The sequence below is a fragment of the Poromitra crassiceps genome (assembly GCF_964638095.1).
Source record: "Poromitra crassiceps genome assembly, contig: HAP1_SCAFFOLD_1052, whole genome shotgun sequence".
Classification (NCBI taxonomy): domain Eukaryota; kingdom Metazoa; phylum Chordata; class Actinopteri; order Beryciformes; family Melamphaidae; genus Poromitra; species Poromitra crassiceps.
Window position 1 is genome coordinate 367 of NW_028151358.1, and position 13,996 is coordinate 14,362.

General features: G+C 43.0%; 1 protein-coding gene across 3 annotated transcripts; it reads left to right on the top strand.

Moving 5' to 3' along the window:
* The first annotated feature begins 306 nt into the window (after nucleotides 1-306).
* Nucleotides 307-12,601, top strand: LOC310771697 (uncharacterized protein). Of its 3 annotated transcripts, none has more exons than XM_083664242.1 (6): nucleotides 307-455; nucleotides 4,295-4,426; nucleotides 5,967-6,104; nucleotides 8,742-8,873; nucleotides 9,755-9,853; nucleotides 10,471-12,601. In XM_083664242.1, exons 1-6 carry the CDS (start codon nucleotides 327-329, stop codon nucleotides 10,639-10,641), a joined length of 801 nt encoding a protein of 266 aa, XP_083520368.1. In that variant the 5' UTR covers nucleotides 307-326; the 3' UTR covers nucleotides 10,642-12,601. The 3 variants fall into 3 exon arrangements, with proteins under 3 accessions (XP_083520368.1, XP_083520369.1, XP_083520370.1); XM_083664243.1 differs by having other exon boundaries at nucleotides 5,970-6,104; XM_083664244.1 differs by lacking the exon at nucleotides 8,742-8,873.
* The last annotated feature ends 1,395 nt before the right edge of the window (nucleotides 12,602-13,996 follow it).

Sequence of the window (13,996 nt, forward strand, 5' to 3'; positions counted from 1 at the left end):
GGTGTAACCACGGTGCCCTGAGGGGTGTAACCCTGGTGCCCTGGCTAAATTAGGCCTTCCTTCCACCATGGCCACCTAATCATCCCTCAATATCTAATTGGCACATTCAGTCCTCAACTCTTCACTGTGATAGCTGATGTGTGGAGAGAGTTCTGGCACAAACTGGCTGCCGCGCATCACCCAAGTAGTGGCTACACATCGGTGGTGGATGAGTTGAGTCCTTGGGGCGCTATATAAAAGCAATCAATTAAGTATTATTAATTATCTATTTTATTGCTCATTCTCCATGTGTCTGTGACCAGGTGATTGAGGGGAGGATCCAGTCGATGAGGAGGACGATAGCTGAGATCCAGAAATGTACACCTGGCCTCTGTCTTCCAGAGAAAGCTGAAGAGACGCTGTCTGTCTTCACCGTAGTCAACCAGCTCCAAACTCTCCTGCTGGAACTGGAGAAGGTCAGTCAATCAATCCCGTAATCAATCCCAAGTCAGTAGTGTGTAGTGAACAAGTGAATGAAACAAGGAGTGACTGGGCGATTGATTGATTGACTCACAATAATTTAAAAGTTAAGAGCATAAAGCAATGCTAACCATATATATATATATATACAGTATATATATATAGTTAAATTCCGTGGGACCATTGGATCAGCGCTCTTGGTTGTCCACTGTGATGGCAGCGCCTCTTGTGACTGTAAAGTCCCACATGGGAGTGGCAGTCTCTCACGCTAACTCGCGCTCATGAAAATGAAAATGCAACACAATTTTAATTTTAGTTTTTAGATGCATTAAATCATAGTTAATGGATAAACAAAATTGTTCTCATACCTGATGCCCCTGTACACACACCCATATTGCATTTTGTGTATTTGTGGATGTATTTTTGTGGATGTACTATGTGTTTTGTTTTTGTGTATGTACTTTTGTGTATTTGTGGGTGTATTTTATGTAAAAGCTTCCTGTGGACAGGTGTTGTAAATTAGCGTTTTGCTACAAACACTAAAAACAGTGCATCTGGTCCTTGTTACAATTCTAATGCTACTGTGATGTCAATATCAAATCAAAATAAACTAGACTAAAAATAATTGAACTTAATCATCGATTTGCTCATTCAATGTCACATGTGGCAAAATTGTCATAGACTCTCTTTCTAAATGGTGACGTCAATGTTTTTCTAAATGTAAAAAAGAAAATCACATACAGTAGTGGCTTGATTATTACGGAAATAGAACCTCATTGCTTTGAATCGGGAAGATAATTTGTTTTCTGTGTGGGGGTGGGGGGGGGGGATGGCTGAACCAGTATATGCATACACCTGTCAACCTATTTCTCAAAATCACCAAGAATGTTAATTAATTTTGACAAAAAATATATAGTTTTTACAAAGATAGTATGTTGTTGATTGCCCCTGATTGGCTCAATTGTTTCTCGGAGCGAGAACATGCTCTTGACTAGAGCAACGTCAGACTGTGAATCACATGACAAAATGTGAAAAGTGGGCAGGACGAGACTCAAAAGTCTGGATCCAGGTTTTTGGTTTATACCAAAGCCCTCAATGTAAGGTCTGAGGGGTATTCCAGAAAGACGGTTTAAAAAATCCTAAACTAAATCCTGAATTCTGACTTCAGTGAGCTAGACTGAACTCATGTTCAGGGTGAACTTATAAAGACATCCTCATTCAAGGACTGAAAATAGGAATCCATATGGGGCTGACTCTGGATGCAAGCCTATCCACTGGCAGTTATTCCGGACAGATACTGTCTGAGAGATGCCTGATTGGCTGGTCAATGTAGGCAGGACTAATCTACAGTACCAATGACTTCATACAGAGCGCAGCAACACCAATAACAACCAACACGGCAGCAGAGAAGGAATTGGATGACAGCAAGCTAGATTTACAGTAGCAATTTCGTCAGTCCTTAAAAAACTTAACTCATTGAGTGCCAGCCACTTTTGGAGAACGGAAGCTCCCAGTGCCAGAGTTTCAGAGCGTTTTCAGTGATTTCTCGAGGCCCACAGAATATTGTGTGATATTACTATGTAAACACCGAACCATTTTCCGTTCTTTAGTTATGAGCCGGAGAAGATAGGCTGTTTTGAGCAAAAAGACAGGTTTCAAATTATAAGCTGAGATATTCAGCCTTTTGTGAAATGAAGCATTTCAAGCACATTCACTGACTCTAGCTAATATTTTCTGATGTAGTGACGTGGTGTAGTTCTGTGGAGCCTGCGTGCCCCACCCCTCTCTCCCCCCCTCAGCTGCAAACTCCTCCCCACACGCACCCAGTCTATTTTCGGAGCCTCCGTTTTTGCGCCGGGCGGCTCCCGGGCGGCTCCCAGCGCGACAAGGAAATGCCAAACGGGACTGCAGGGAAAGGTTTGGCCCTTCGGCGTCGGGTGCTGCCTTTCTGGCGGGTAATCGTGTGGAGAAACTATATGCAGACAGACAGACAGAGGCAGAGGAGCTCAGTTGTGGGCGCAGATTGACTGATGTTCGCAACCAACTTCAGCTGCAGACAGAGCAATCTATATGGCTCTGGCTGCAGCATGCATCGGTTTCTCTTTGATCACGGCTTTTTCCTGCAGTTTTCCGGACCTTTCTGTAATCTGGAGAGCACTGTCGCCACCTAATGAGTCCGTAAAATAGGTTATACACCTTCAATAGCTCCCATATTTGTACAGGAGATGCCTGATGCTTTGATCCACGTCCCACCGTCAAAAAACGCAATTGACGAACATACTCGTCCTTGGCACTCTACGTTACTAAACGAAATGACGAACATACTCGTCCATGGCACTCAATGAGTTAATGACATTGATGAATTAAAACAGGAACAATCTGTGTGTTTAAAAGCCTTTTTATGGGGTCAAGATGTATTAGTGGTGCTTCCCACCGGCTTTGGTAAGAGCTTAAATTACCTGCTCACTCCTCTGGTGGCTACAGAAATGCAAAACTGACAAACATAGAAATACAGGAAGGACGAGGGATGAACGTAACACTCCAGAGTGCTTGACAAGCGGCAACAAGTAACCACAAATGATATAGTCACCGATGGTTAAGGATTGGTTGACGAGGTCCATCTCACTCAAAAATGGTATGTACAACATATAACACACTGTTGTCTTGGGAAGTGAACGCCGCAGCCATGATTGCTGTTGCTATCAGATGCGACGTCCTGCTTTGCTGCTTGATCATTGAGAACTAACAGCAACCAATCGGTTGAGCCCCAACCGATTGGTAATTTCTTGCCTCACCCGTCGGGACAAAAAATTATGCCACAAATCAGTGGTGAATAGGCTTGTGTCCAGTCCCTCATGAATCGCAATGCAAATTCAAAGATTGCATCTGGTAATCACTCGCTTACCACCGCGGAGACCCGGGTTCGATTCCCAGTAGCAATACTTCCGGCTTGTTCAGACACAATTGGCCGTGTCTGTGGGTAGGAAGCCGGTGGGGTATGAGTCCTGGTCGCTGCAATAGCAGCACCTCCTCGGGTCAGTCGGTCATGTTGTTTGGGGGGAGGGGAACTGGGGGGAATAGCGTGATGCTCCCATGCTCTACGTCCTGCCAGTGAAACCCCTCACTGTCAAGTGAAAAGAAGCGGCTGGCGACTGCACATTTATTGGAAGAAGCATTTGCTAGTCTACAACTCTCCCCAGATCGGCAGAGGGGGTGGGGCTATGACCGGGACAGCAGAGGGAATTGGCCAAGTACAATTGGGGAGAAAATGGGAGAATTTTTTAAAAAATAAAATAAAAAGATTTTACGAACATAAAAAATAAAATAATTGCCATGCAAATTCAAAGAGTGCTGACAACTGCGATGCATAGGGGCTGGATACCAGGCTAGTGGATCGGTGCATCTCTACTCATGGTTCTGAGGTCACGCCTGTGTGAAACATCCCTCATGTGCTGTTTTATCCCGGTTTCCATGGCAACATAACATTTAAGCCGGTGGTATCTGCCTCACTCAGACTCGGACTCACACTTCACACTCGTCAATTTCTGAGCTCACTTTGATCTGCTGGAATTGAAAGCTTCTTCTTCTCTGAGATGTGAGTCATGTTGCAAATGGGAGCGGGAGAGAGAGAGTTCATAGGGGCTGGATGCCAGGCTCGGAGTTTCCCTCATCTCAGGGTTAACAAACTCAGTTTTCACTCAACCTGCTTTCTGGAATACGCCTCTGTGAATGTGGCTGGCTTTCTGGAATACCCCTCTGTGAATGTGGCTGGCTTGTCTGATGCTATTGTACTGGAAGTTTGTAACGAGCCAGGCTTCTGCTTTACTGTCTGTAGAGGGTTCCTGCTCTGTTCCTGCAGCAGCCCACCACCCCCACCCCGGCCAAGGCCTCGTCCCCCAGCCGGTCCGATCCAGGATCGTCCCAGCAGAGGACCACTCAGCCGTTGGTCACAGTGACCCAGGCACAGGTGAGCTCACCAGTCTGTCCAAACGGTACTGTTTATTGATCAGGAGGGTTTCGGTGTAAAGATTCTGTGCACAGCTAGGATGGGTCTCTGACAGGTGCATAAGAGTGGTAGCAGATGATCCAAAAGGGTGGACGCCATTTTTTTTTTTTTTTTTTTTTTTACAAATGTAATTAAAAATATTTTGCAGTGCACTATGTTCCTTTCTTGTTTAAGAATGTTTCGGGAAATGAAAATGTAGCCTATTTAAATAGAATTATCAACAATAACAATCAAGGAAGTTACATGCGTGTAGGCTAGAGAAGAAGAAGAAGCGCGCATGCACGCACATGTTGTGTTGAACCAACCAACAACCAATACGAATTGTTTAATCTGGCAATAAAGAAATGTGAACTTGACATGCTATTTTAATAGCCTACTCAAAAATGCACCTCCCACTATACAGCAAAGAGAGGAGTCAATGTTTCTTGATATATGCCATTCAGATCAGAATAATTAGTCTAGTCATTAAGTTTGCTGATAATATTTCTATCATGTTAAGTCTGTCATGTTAACTTGTGTATTCAGAGCAAATAGGGAGATATAGAGCATTATCATCATGCTATATATCTCCCTCTTTGCTCTGAATGAGTGAGAAAAGGAGAAAATACTGAATAATTACATCACAACAGTATCCTAATGTTAATTTAAAATGAGATATTGCTCTATTCCTTGCGGGCCCCACCGAGGGTCCCTTCCTCCCAGCACCCCCTGCTTAAAATGACTTCCAGCGGCCCTGCTGATGATCGCACAATGTTGCCTTTTAATAAATACAATCTATTAGCAAGTGAGGACAGGTTGTGTCTTTAGTTTGGTTTAGAAGGCAAATTGTTATTTTTATTAACATATGAAAATGACAAATTGTTAAACTGTCTTTGGAGTTCACTTTCTACTTGGAAAGTGCAACAGTTGGTAGACAGACTTAACTCTAAATCCTAGATTGCCAACATTACATGCATCCAAAAGTACAGTAAGTAGCACAAGGATCAAAGTCACTGTGCCAAGATTGTAGATTTAACAAATAAATGGTAAATGGCCTGCATTTATATAGCGCTTTTATCCAAAACGCTTTGCAATCAGTAGGTACATTCACCCATTCATACACCGATGGCGGCAGGCTACCATGCAGGGTGCTGGCACACCATCGGGAGCAATTTGGGGTTCAGTATCTTGCCCAAGGACACTTCGACATGCAGACTGGAGGAGGCGGGAATCGAACCACCGACCTCTTTTATCCAAAGTGATTAGTGGACGACCCGCTCTACCTCCTGAGCTACAGCCGAGAGATAAACACCATTCCTGAAAAAATAGATCAAACTGTTGTAGAACAGTTTGTAATGCTTCACGGGCTTTCTGAATCCAAATTTATTTCGTCACGAAATTATTGCCTGGTGTAATACATTAGTTTGATTGATATTACTTGGAAAAAGATATGTATATAAATGAATACAAATGGAGTTATCTGTCTTTGCAAACAAACTCTTCAAATACGCGTGTCTCCCAGCAGGACGTCATGGACCCCGGCCGGATCCGAATCGCCCATGTGGAGGAGGATGTGCTGAGGAGGTCTGGAGCGGCACTGATGACTGTACAGGCGGCCTCGACACAGCAGAGGCTGTCCTGGGCAGCTGACTGGACTCCGGTAAGGAAACAACCAAACCTTCTGTCTTGTCTCCTTCTGCTGAAGCTCTTGTACACTGAGCCAACAAACCGACACATCAAATCCATATCTTAAAGTCCCTGGAAACCAGAAATATCTTTTTATTATTTAGCATTTTGAGTTCATCACATCACAGTTATGTTAATAAGCCACCAGCCAAATTTGAACGATGATGAACGTCGCAAAGTATATAAATTTAGGTTTGACAGTGATGGCAAAAGTCATGAGAATCAATTAGATTTTAGAGTGTATTTTCTCCCGCGGACTGTGTGGGCGTGTCCCGACTGTGTGGGCGTGTCCCCCCCCCCCCCCCCGGGGGGCTATGATATAAAAAAAAAAAACATTCAACTCTAAAAAATGTGTTATGTTATTCCCTTTACAGTGTTTATTTTCTGTTTTCATTACTAGCTGTTATTGCCATTTCCCTTGATAGAGAAACATTTCACATAATATTGAAAGGTTTGCAAATGTGTGATTTGAATCTGGTCTTTCAAATGTGACTTTGAAAATAATCACACACCAAAGAAGATGGCATAACTGCTGAACTGCTAAATTTTATTTAGCCAGGTACAAAGTAGGCTATAAATGGGGTAATAATGCCCATAAATATCCATAAGTAAACAAACATCTGTACGTTTTTATTTTTTTTTATTTTTTTTTCTACAAACGTCTGTAAGTGTCCTTCATGGGGGGAGTCAGTCAGCTTAACCCACGTGTACTTCTCTTCCCAAACTTTACTATATGAACAAAGTCTTTTCTTTTTTGGAGGGCCGGGGCCTGCATCGCCGTCTCCATCGCTTTCATGCCCACTTCGTGCGCTCATTTTTCCACGAGTGATTGTGGCACACCACACGCTGTCAAATAATATAGCCGCGCCCACCTGAGAGTCTCTCACACACACACACACACACACACACACACACACACACACACACACACCCGCTCTGTGCAGCTGTGCCTGCCCCCTGTCATCAACTGAGCTGCTGCGGCACGCCGGCACCCCCAGGGTCCTAGCGCCCTTCGCGTTATCTCATACAGCACACAAACACACAGGCAAGCAGACAGACAGGTCGCAATATATATGCCTCTTCCCTTAAAAACGGGACAAGTGGCGTCCCGTACGGGACACGTCTCTTTTGACCCAAATACGGGATGTCCCGGCTAATACGGGACTGTTGGCAACCCTACCGTTAACGGAGAGAGAGAGAGAGAGAGAGAAGGAGAGAGAGAGAGAAGGAAAGTGAGATGGAGTGTGTGTGTGTGTGTGTGTGTGTGTGTGTGTGTGTGTGTGTGTGTTCGCGCGTTGCTCGGTGCATAGCACAGACAGAGAGGGTTTACAGAGAGGAAGAGATCTCTGCCGCTGCGCTACTGTGTGTGTGTCAGTGTGTGTGTGTGTGTGTGTGTGCGCGCGTGCGTGCATGCGTGTGTGTGATTCGATTAAATCTTATGACGTGATAAGATCATGCATTTTAGCACCGCGCGCACCGCTCTCTTCAATGAGGAAATGGAAATCCAGACCTTGTAGAAAAGTGTCGATTTTTGGGGTTAGGGTTGAAAGTAATGTCAATTAATTTCTGAGGCACACAATTACTAATTTTAATAGTTAGAAGGTTTTTGTGGATTTTGGTTTCCAGGGACTTTAAAGTTATAATCCATAAGACTTCAGTTTTGTTCTCTTGGGTGACACCTATGGCGATGAGTGGTAATTGCAGGCGAGATCCAAACAGTGTTGCATAATGTGACATTACATTAGTCAGTTTGTTCATCCATAGTAACCACCCGTAATGCTAGCAGAGACCGGAAAAAGTAGCTTGTTATCCTAATTCTCACAAGAGTTGTCGGGAACCTACAGTAACCTACAGAGTGTGTCTATTGTGTTAGCTCCGCTGCCGCAATACTGAAAATGCAAAGGCTTCCATCAATGGACCATAGGCTCAATCACCATTGTGTTAATTCACTATCAGATAGATAGTGACTTAACAGATATTTATTTAGATGAAAATCTTTGAGATTATAACTTTAACATGGACTACAATTTACATGGACTACAATATTCCGATATTAACACGATTAAGACAATAATCTGAATAAGACACTGCCATGTAAATTGCATTTTCTGATTACCTTAACACGAATAAGGTCATAGTGGACCGAGTAAGCAATAGTGCAATTAAGACGTGGAGTATATCTTAGTCGCATTATTGAAGTGCATTGTAGACATGTAGACACCTTAATCGCACTGTGACGTCCTATTGGACTTCTTGCAGAATTGTATGATACGCACGGCAATCCAGCTGTTTGATGACACATGCTCTTGCTTCTAGCGAGTGTTGCACAACTTGTTCACAGAAGAATAGATGGCGGCCACCGGTAAACAGAAGTCACAACATCCTGTCGCGACTCGTCAGCCTATCAGAACACTTTTAGCTTGTTGAAGCAACAGCACACCAATGATAAGGAGGGAAAAATCAGTGTTTGATTGTTTTCATTAAGAGAAAGCACTGCTGGTATCGATACTGTTGTAAATGAGTATTGTATCCATTAGTTTTTTGTACCGATACTTATCAATACTATCGATACTTTTGACAAACTTAGCACATCAGCATGTTTCCATGACAGCAGCAGGGGCATGTTGGCGTGCTCCAGGCTGGAGAACCGAGACAGGAGACAGGGAGGGAGGAGAACAAGGAAGAGGGTGGAGGAGGTGCTCTGTGGTGGCTCTTGGAGATATTTCTGGGCATTTCTCCAGAGGTAAAGAAAAACCAGAACTGGTGCCCAAATACCCGGCATCCATTTTGTCTTTCCGTCCTCAGTTCTTTGGAGTGATTTCACTTTCCCCTGCAGGTGACCTCACTTCCCCCCCATGGCGACCTCACTTTCCGATGGGGGTTCCACATGACCCAAGATTATAGAAATGTGTTTTGCCGATCTAGTATTTGCACATTTTTATTTTAGGTGTCAGGTGGGTGGGGTTTGCCACATAGGATGCTATAATGATACCAGAAAGATTAGATAACTAAGAAAAATATTTGACAGTCAATCACTTCTCTGAAACGTTCTGATTAGTTAAACCCCACCCATCCGGTGCTCCAATCATGTTAAAACAAACAAATGAAGTCCTGATCTTTCCCCGTTCCTCGCCTCTGCTCCCTGCTCCTCTGCTGGCACTGAGTCCCTCCACCTTCATCTTCACACCATCTTCCTCATCCTCCTCCTCATAGTCTTAGCTTGCTCCTGCCACAATTTCTTTTTTTAATTAAAACTTTTTTTATCCAATCTAATGAATCTGCTGAATTATTTGTTTGCGATCAAATTTTGAATCATAATGATTTCTGATTACCTCTTCTCTACTCCAGTATATTTCTCATGTCTGGATTTTTTCCTTCCTCTAGAGGGCAGTATGGAACAGTGTGATTAGTCAGACAGCACTGTAGATAAATTAATCAATCAATCAATCAATCAACTTTATTAATAGACACATAGTCCACAGATTTTTTTTAGATTAAATTAATTTCTATATTCATGACATGTTAACAGTAGTAAATATTTTCTCTTTCAGCCATTTCCCTATTCACACATTTGTCAATATAATTGTGTTATGATTGTCATTGCTGTTTTGTTGCTGATGTCAGGAGCCTGTGGGTCCTGACCCAGAAGGCACTGAAACTGCCACCAACCAAAGCCTGACCAGCACTGAACAGACGGACAGTCCATCTGGAGAAGACAGAAAGGTAACTAAACTGTCACACACTGTAAAAAATAAAATACAAAAAAGATTCACTGGCTCTTATTGGAATTCTAATCCATCTGTATTTGAGTATTTTGGTTTCAAATTCCAATTATGGTTTGCAGGGATTTATTTTTTTATTTTTATTTTTTGCTATTGGTTGCTTGTAATGTTGGTGAGAATTAGGGCTTATTCTAATCTATTGTTACATTGCACTGGCTACTGTATATAAACTTGTAAGCTAAATGCATTAAATGTAAATGCAGAGTTCTCAATTTAAAGTATCTCCGGCCCTATTTGTTATGCCAACTTCCAAATTTCGACACAACTGACCTCTACTCATTCATTCAAACTCAACTCCCAGCAAAGCCAATACACCTGGATTGTGGTTTAATTTGAGCAATGAATTTGTTTTTACAGTGTAATAGCTTGCAAATGTTATAAGATAACATAATAAAAAGATGTCCATAACATTACGGAACATGATTCCATAACCGAGTGTATCAGTAACTGTGTGTGGCTCAATCTTTTCTTGTAGTATCTCTGTAGACTAAAATGATTGATGTGGTTAATCAGAATAATAACCTGACCTATGTTCTAACCCTGCTCATGTTTCTTCAGGGTGTTGAGGGTGTCTCAGTCACCGCGGGAGGGAGTGCGTCTGCAGCTTTATCAAAGCCCCTGGGCACGGTCAGAACCCAGTCCCTGCCCCACAGCATGGTAAACACACCCTCGTCCATAGACCTCTCCACATCCGACTCCAGGTCCCAGCAGAAATGTGTAGTCTGCTAGATCTAGAACCTATCGCTTTCTTCTCGATTCAAGCTTTTGGCTTACACCTTCTTCTAGAACCAAACCTAGAACCCAGAACCCCCGCCTATTAGAACTCCTATAATTGTAACCCCTCCTCCTTCTTAAAATCAACCTTGTTTCTTCTAGAACGAAGCCTGGAACACCGACTTTATTTCTTCTAGAATCAAGGCTAGAACTCCCAATTTATTCAAGAACCAAGTCTTGATGCCATAGCTTCTTCTAGCATTAATGTTAGATCTATCAGTTCCTCTAGAATGGAACCTAGAACTCACAAACCATTTGTAGAACTAAGTCTAGATTCCACTGCTTCTTCTAGAACCAACAGTAGACCTCTAATTTATTCTAGAACCAAGCCTCAGACTCCCTCTTCAACCAACCTGATAACTCCCAAACCTCGTCTAGAACTGAGGCTAGAACTCCCATCCTCTTATAAACGAAGTCTAGATTTCACAGTTTACTCAAGATTCAACCTTAGACCTCCCATTTCTTCGACAACCGAGCTTAGAACTCCCAAGCTCATCTAGAAACCTAGAACTTCTACTTCATCTACAACCAAACTTAGAGCTCAAAAAGAACTCCAGAACACCCCGCTTCTTCTAGAACCAAGTTCTTCTGAAACTGTCTCTTTCTACCTTCAGTGCATTTACATGGCAATAAGAATTCCAGGTGTTATGTTAGTTTTGGCTGTAGGATTGTCAGAGCTGTGGACGTTTTGTTTACATTGGATATTGGGATTCCAGCAGGTTTATCAGTGTTTTTAATTGCATTATGAAAATAATTAGGTGATAGGTAGTTTAAATAAGTCAGTCTCTATGTGACTAAGTGTGTGGCAAACCTACTTTTTCTGGGTTTATTTGTGTGTTTATATGAAGAACTACTAAGCTCACCAATTGTCAGTGAGCAATTCTGTTCAGTGGTTTGTGGCTGTTAGTGAGAGATGATAGAGTGCATTATCTGCAACTATTGTAAGTGAGATAGTTGCAGATAATGTCTTGGCAGAGTGAGGTGAACAGTAACCCAGTATACCGTTTACACCAAAAAATGAAAGTGCAGACTGATAGTAGCCAGCATGTGGGGTGGATGTGTTTTTAACCGTCTATAATATGGTTTTGCATGGACCTTAATTCTGATGATTTAATATAATTTTATAAAAACCAAAAAGAGTCTTTAAATTTACACAAAATGTACTAATAGTGAACTTTTGTGTACCATGTTTTATAATGTATTATACAGAATTGATCAAGACTGCTGTTTTAAGATAGGAATTACATAAAGTAATATATTCCTTTTTTGATTGTTGACCTTTCATTTACTGTCTGAGCTCATTTGCCAATACAGTGATTATCTGTTAAATATGCCCTTATTTACTTGCTTACAGTATGCATCTGCTTTTTATATTTGTACAAGCTGAAAATCATGGTCATTTGTAGAATGTGCTGTTTAGAGAATTGATTAACTGAGAAATTACTCAGAGGAGAGGGATTGTCCCTTTTGGTTTGAAACAGCATATTCATATGCACAGCTTTTATACTGTAGAAAATTACCTCTCCTAAGATTACTGTTGGCCATGAAAATGCACTGATTTGACATTAATAGATTAACACAGTGCTGTTGGCAGGTGAAAACCTCATAACTCCAATTTTAGCAATAACTTGAACATTACTTGATTAAAAAGTATTATATCGAGCCCTAAGGATCAAAGCTGTAAATTGACTCATGCACTCCTGCAATCCATTCAAAGCACATTGTAATCTAAGGTGTCAATCTAAAAATAAGTAATAACACCTGAAAAGCTGTCATTTTTGGAGATGCAAGGTTTTCACCCGAAAGCGGCGATAGTAAGATGTCTTACATTTTTGCATGTACTGTAATGTAGATTGTTCTATTTTTGTCTTTCCATTTTGTCAGTATATTAACAAGAATATGAATAAATCCACAACAATGATCTACTCCTCCGTCTCTCTGTTTCTGTGTCAGGAGCTCATGAAGGGACAGAGGGGGCTTGCATGGAGGGGGGATGATGACAGCCGCCCAGAGGGGCTGAAGACACACACGGCACACACACATGACACACGCACACCTGTCGAGGACTCGCACACACCTATTGAGTTCAGACTAGACGATACAGCCACCACTACAGGCTTGCAGGCTAGAGAACCGGAAACCAGTGAAGTGGACAGCAGCGTGTGGTCAGTGGAGACGTCTCAAAGCTCGGTTTCCCCATGTTCTCTGTGCTCCACCTCACAAAAGGTTCTGGTCGAGTCAGAGGGAAGACCCATAGATTCCCAGGTTGCACCCAGCTTAGAAACACCTCCGGCTGGGTCGCACACAGCGCAGTCCCAGTATCTAGAAACAACGCACACGCCCTCTCAACTCAGTGAAACGTCACCGGTGCAAGCAGGGGCCTCCACCTTAGAGCCCCCACCCTCCCCCACCACACACAGCACCCATCAGAGCACATTCAGAGCCCAGCGGCAGGAGCACGGAGAGGGCCTGCATCCTGCGGTAGCCCTGGTAAGACTCTACACACCTACCTGTACCTCCCGCTCCGGTCCCAGCTAGCCTGGTTAAAACCATCCTGGTCACAGGACCGCACATTCTGTTTCGCTCTATGGATCAGCCTGCACTTCCAGCCTCACAGCGATTTCAGTGGGCGGGAGTGCTTACCTTGACAGACAACTCCTTCAGCCAATCAGCATTGCCAAATACAATCCAGAACAACAGCGAAAACGTCTTTTCCGCCGAGAAACTCTGCTGGTGCATGCTCTTGTTCTTGCTTAATTGTTGTTATTGAGCCTGTTTCTGCAATAACTGCACTTACTAATGTTAGCATTAGTGCTCGTCGCTTTGGGAGACACCATTACTGTTTTGCCAGTGGCAGCCCTGATTGGCCCAGTCACATCATCAACTACGATGCAGTCCCCCCTGATTGGCCCAGTTACATTGTAATGTCAGGAAAGCACTGGGGGCGGGTGGAAGTCCAGACTGATCCATGGAGTCAAACAGGAAGTGACAGGTGATGAGGATGATTTTAAGCAGGCTAGGTCCCGGCATGAAACACACCCAGACTGATCACACTCCTAACCGCCTCTCTAACCATGCAAGAGTGGATGCAGAGACGGGGTCTGGTTGCACACAAATACTCACTGGTGGATTGAGTTTACTGCTGTTAATTCACAAGATAACAATCTCCTCTTTGCTTTTACCAGTTGAATTGTTTTAATGGTTATGTTTACAGTTTTGCATCTATTCACATTACATTGCCACTACATTGGACTTACTCACACCCAAGCCTCATGAATGGTGTAATGGTTTCAGTGATTGCAGAGTCACT

Excerpts from the sequence above, each read along its gene's own strand:
- LOC310771697 (XM_083664242.1), top strand. The coding sequence starts at position 327 with ATGAGGAGGACGATAGCTGAGATCCAGAAATGTACACCTGGCCTCTGT. Across the intron at positions 456-4,294 it reads TCCTGCTGGAACTGGAGAAG|AGGGTTCCTGCTCTGTTCCT; the intron begins GTCAGTCAATCA and ends TACTGTCTGTAG. Across the intron at positions 6,105-8,741 it reads GGGCAGCTGACTGGACTCCG|CAGCAGGGGCATGTTGGCGT; the intron begins GTAAGGAAACAA and ends TTTCCATGACAG.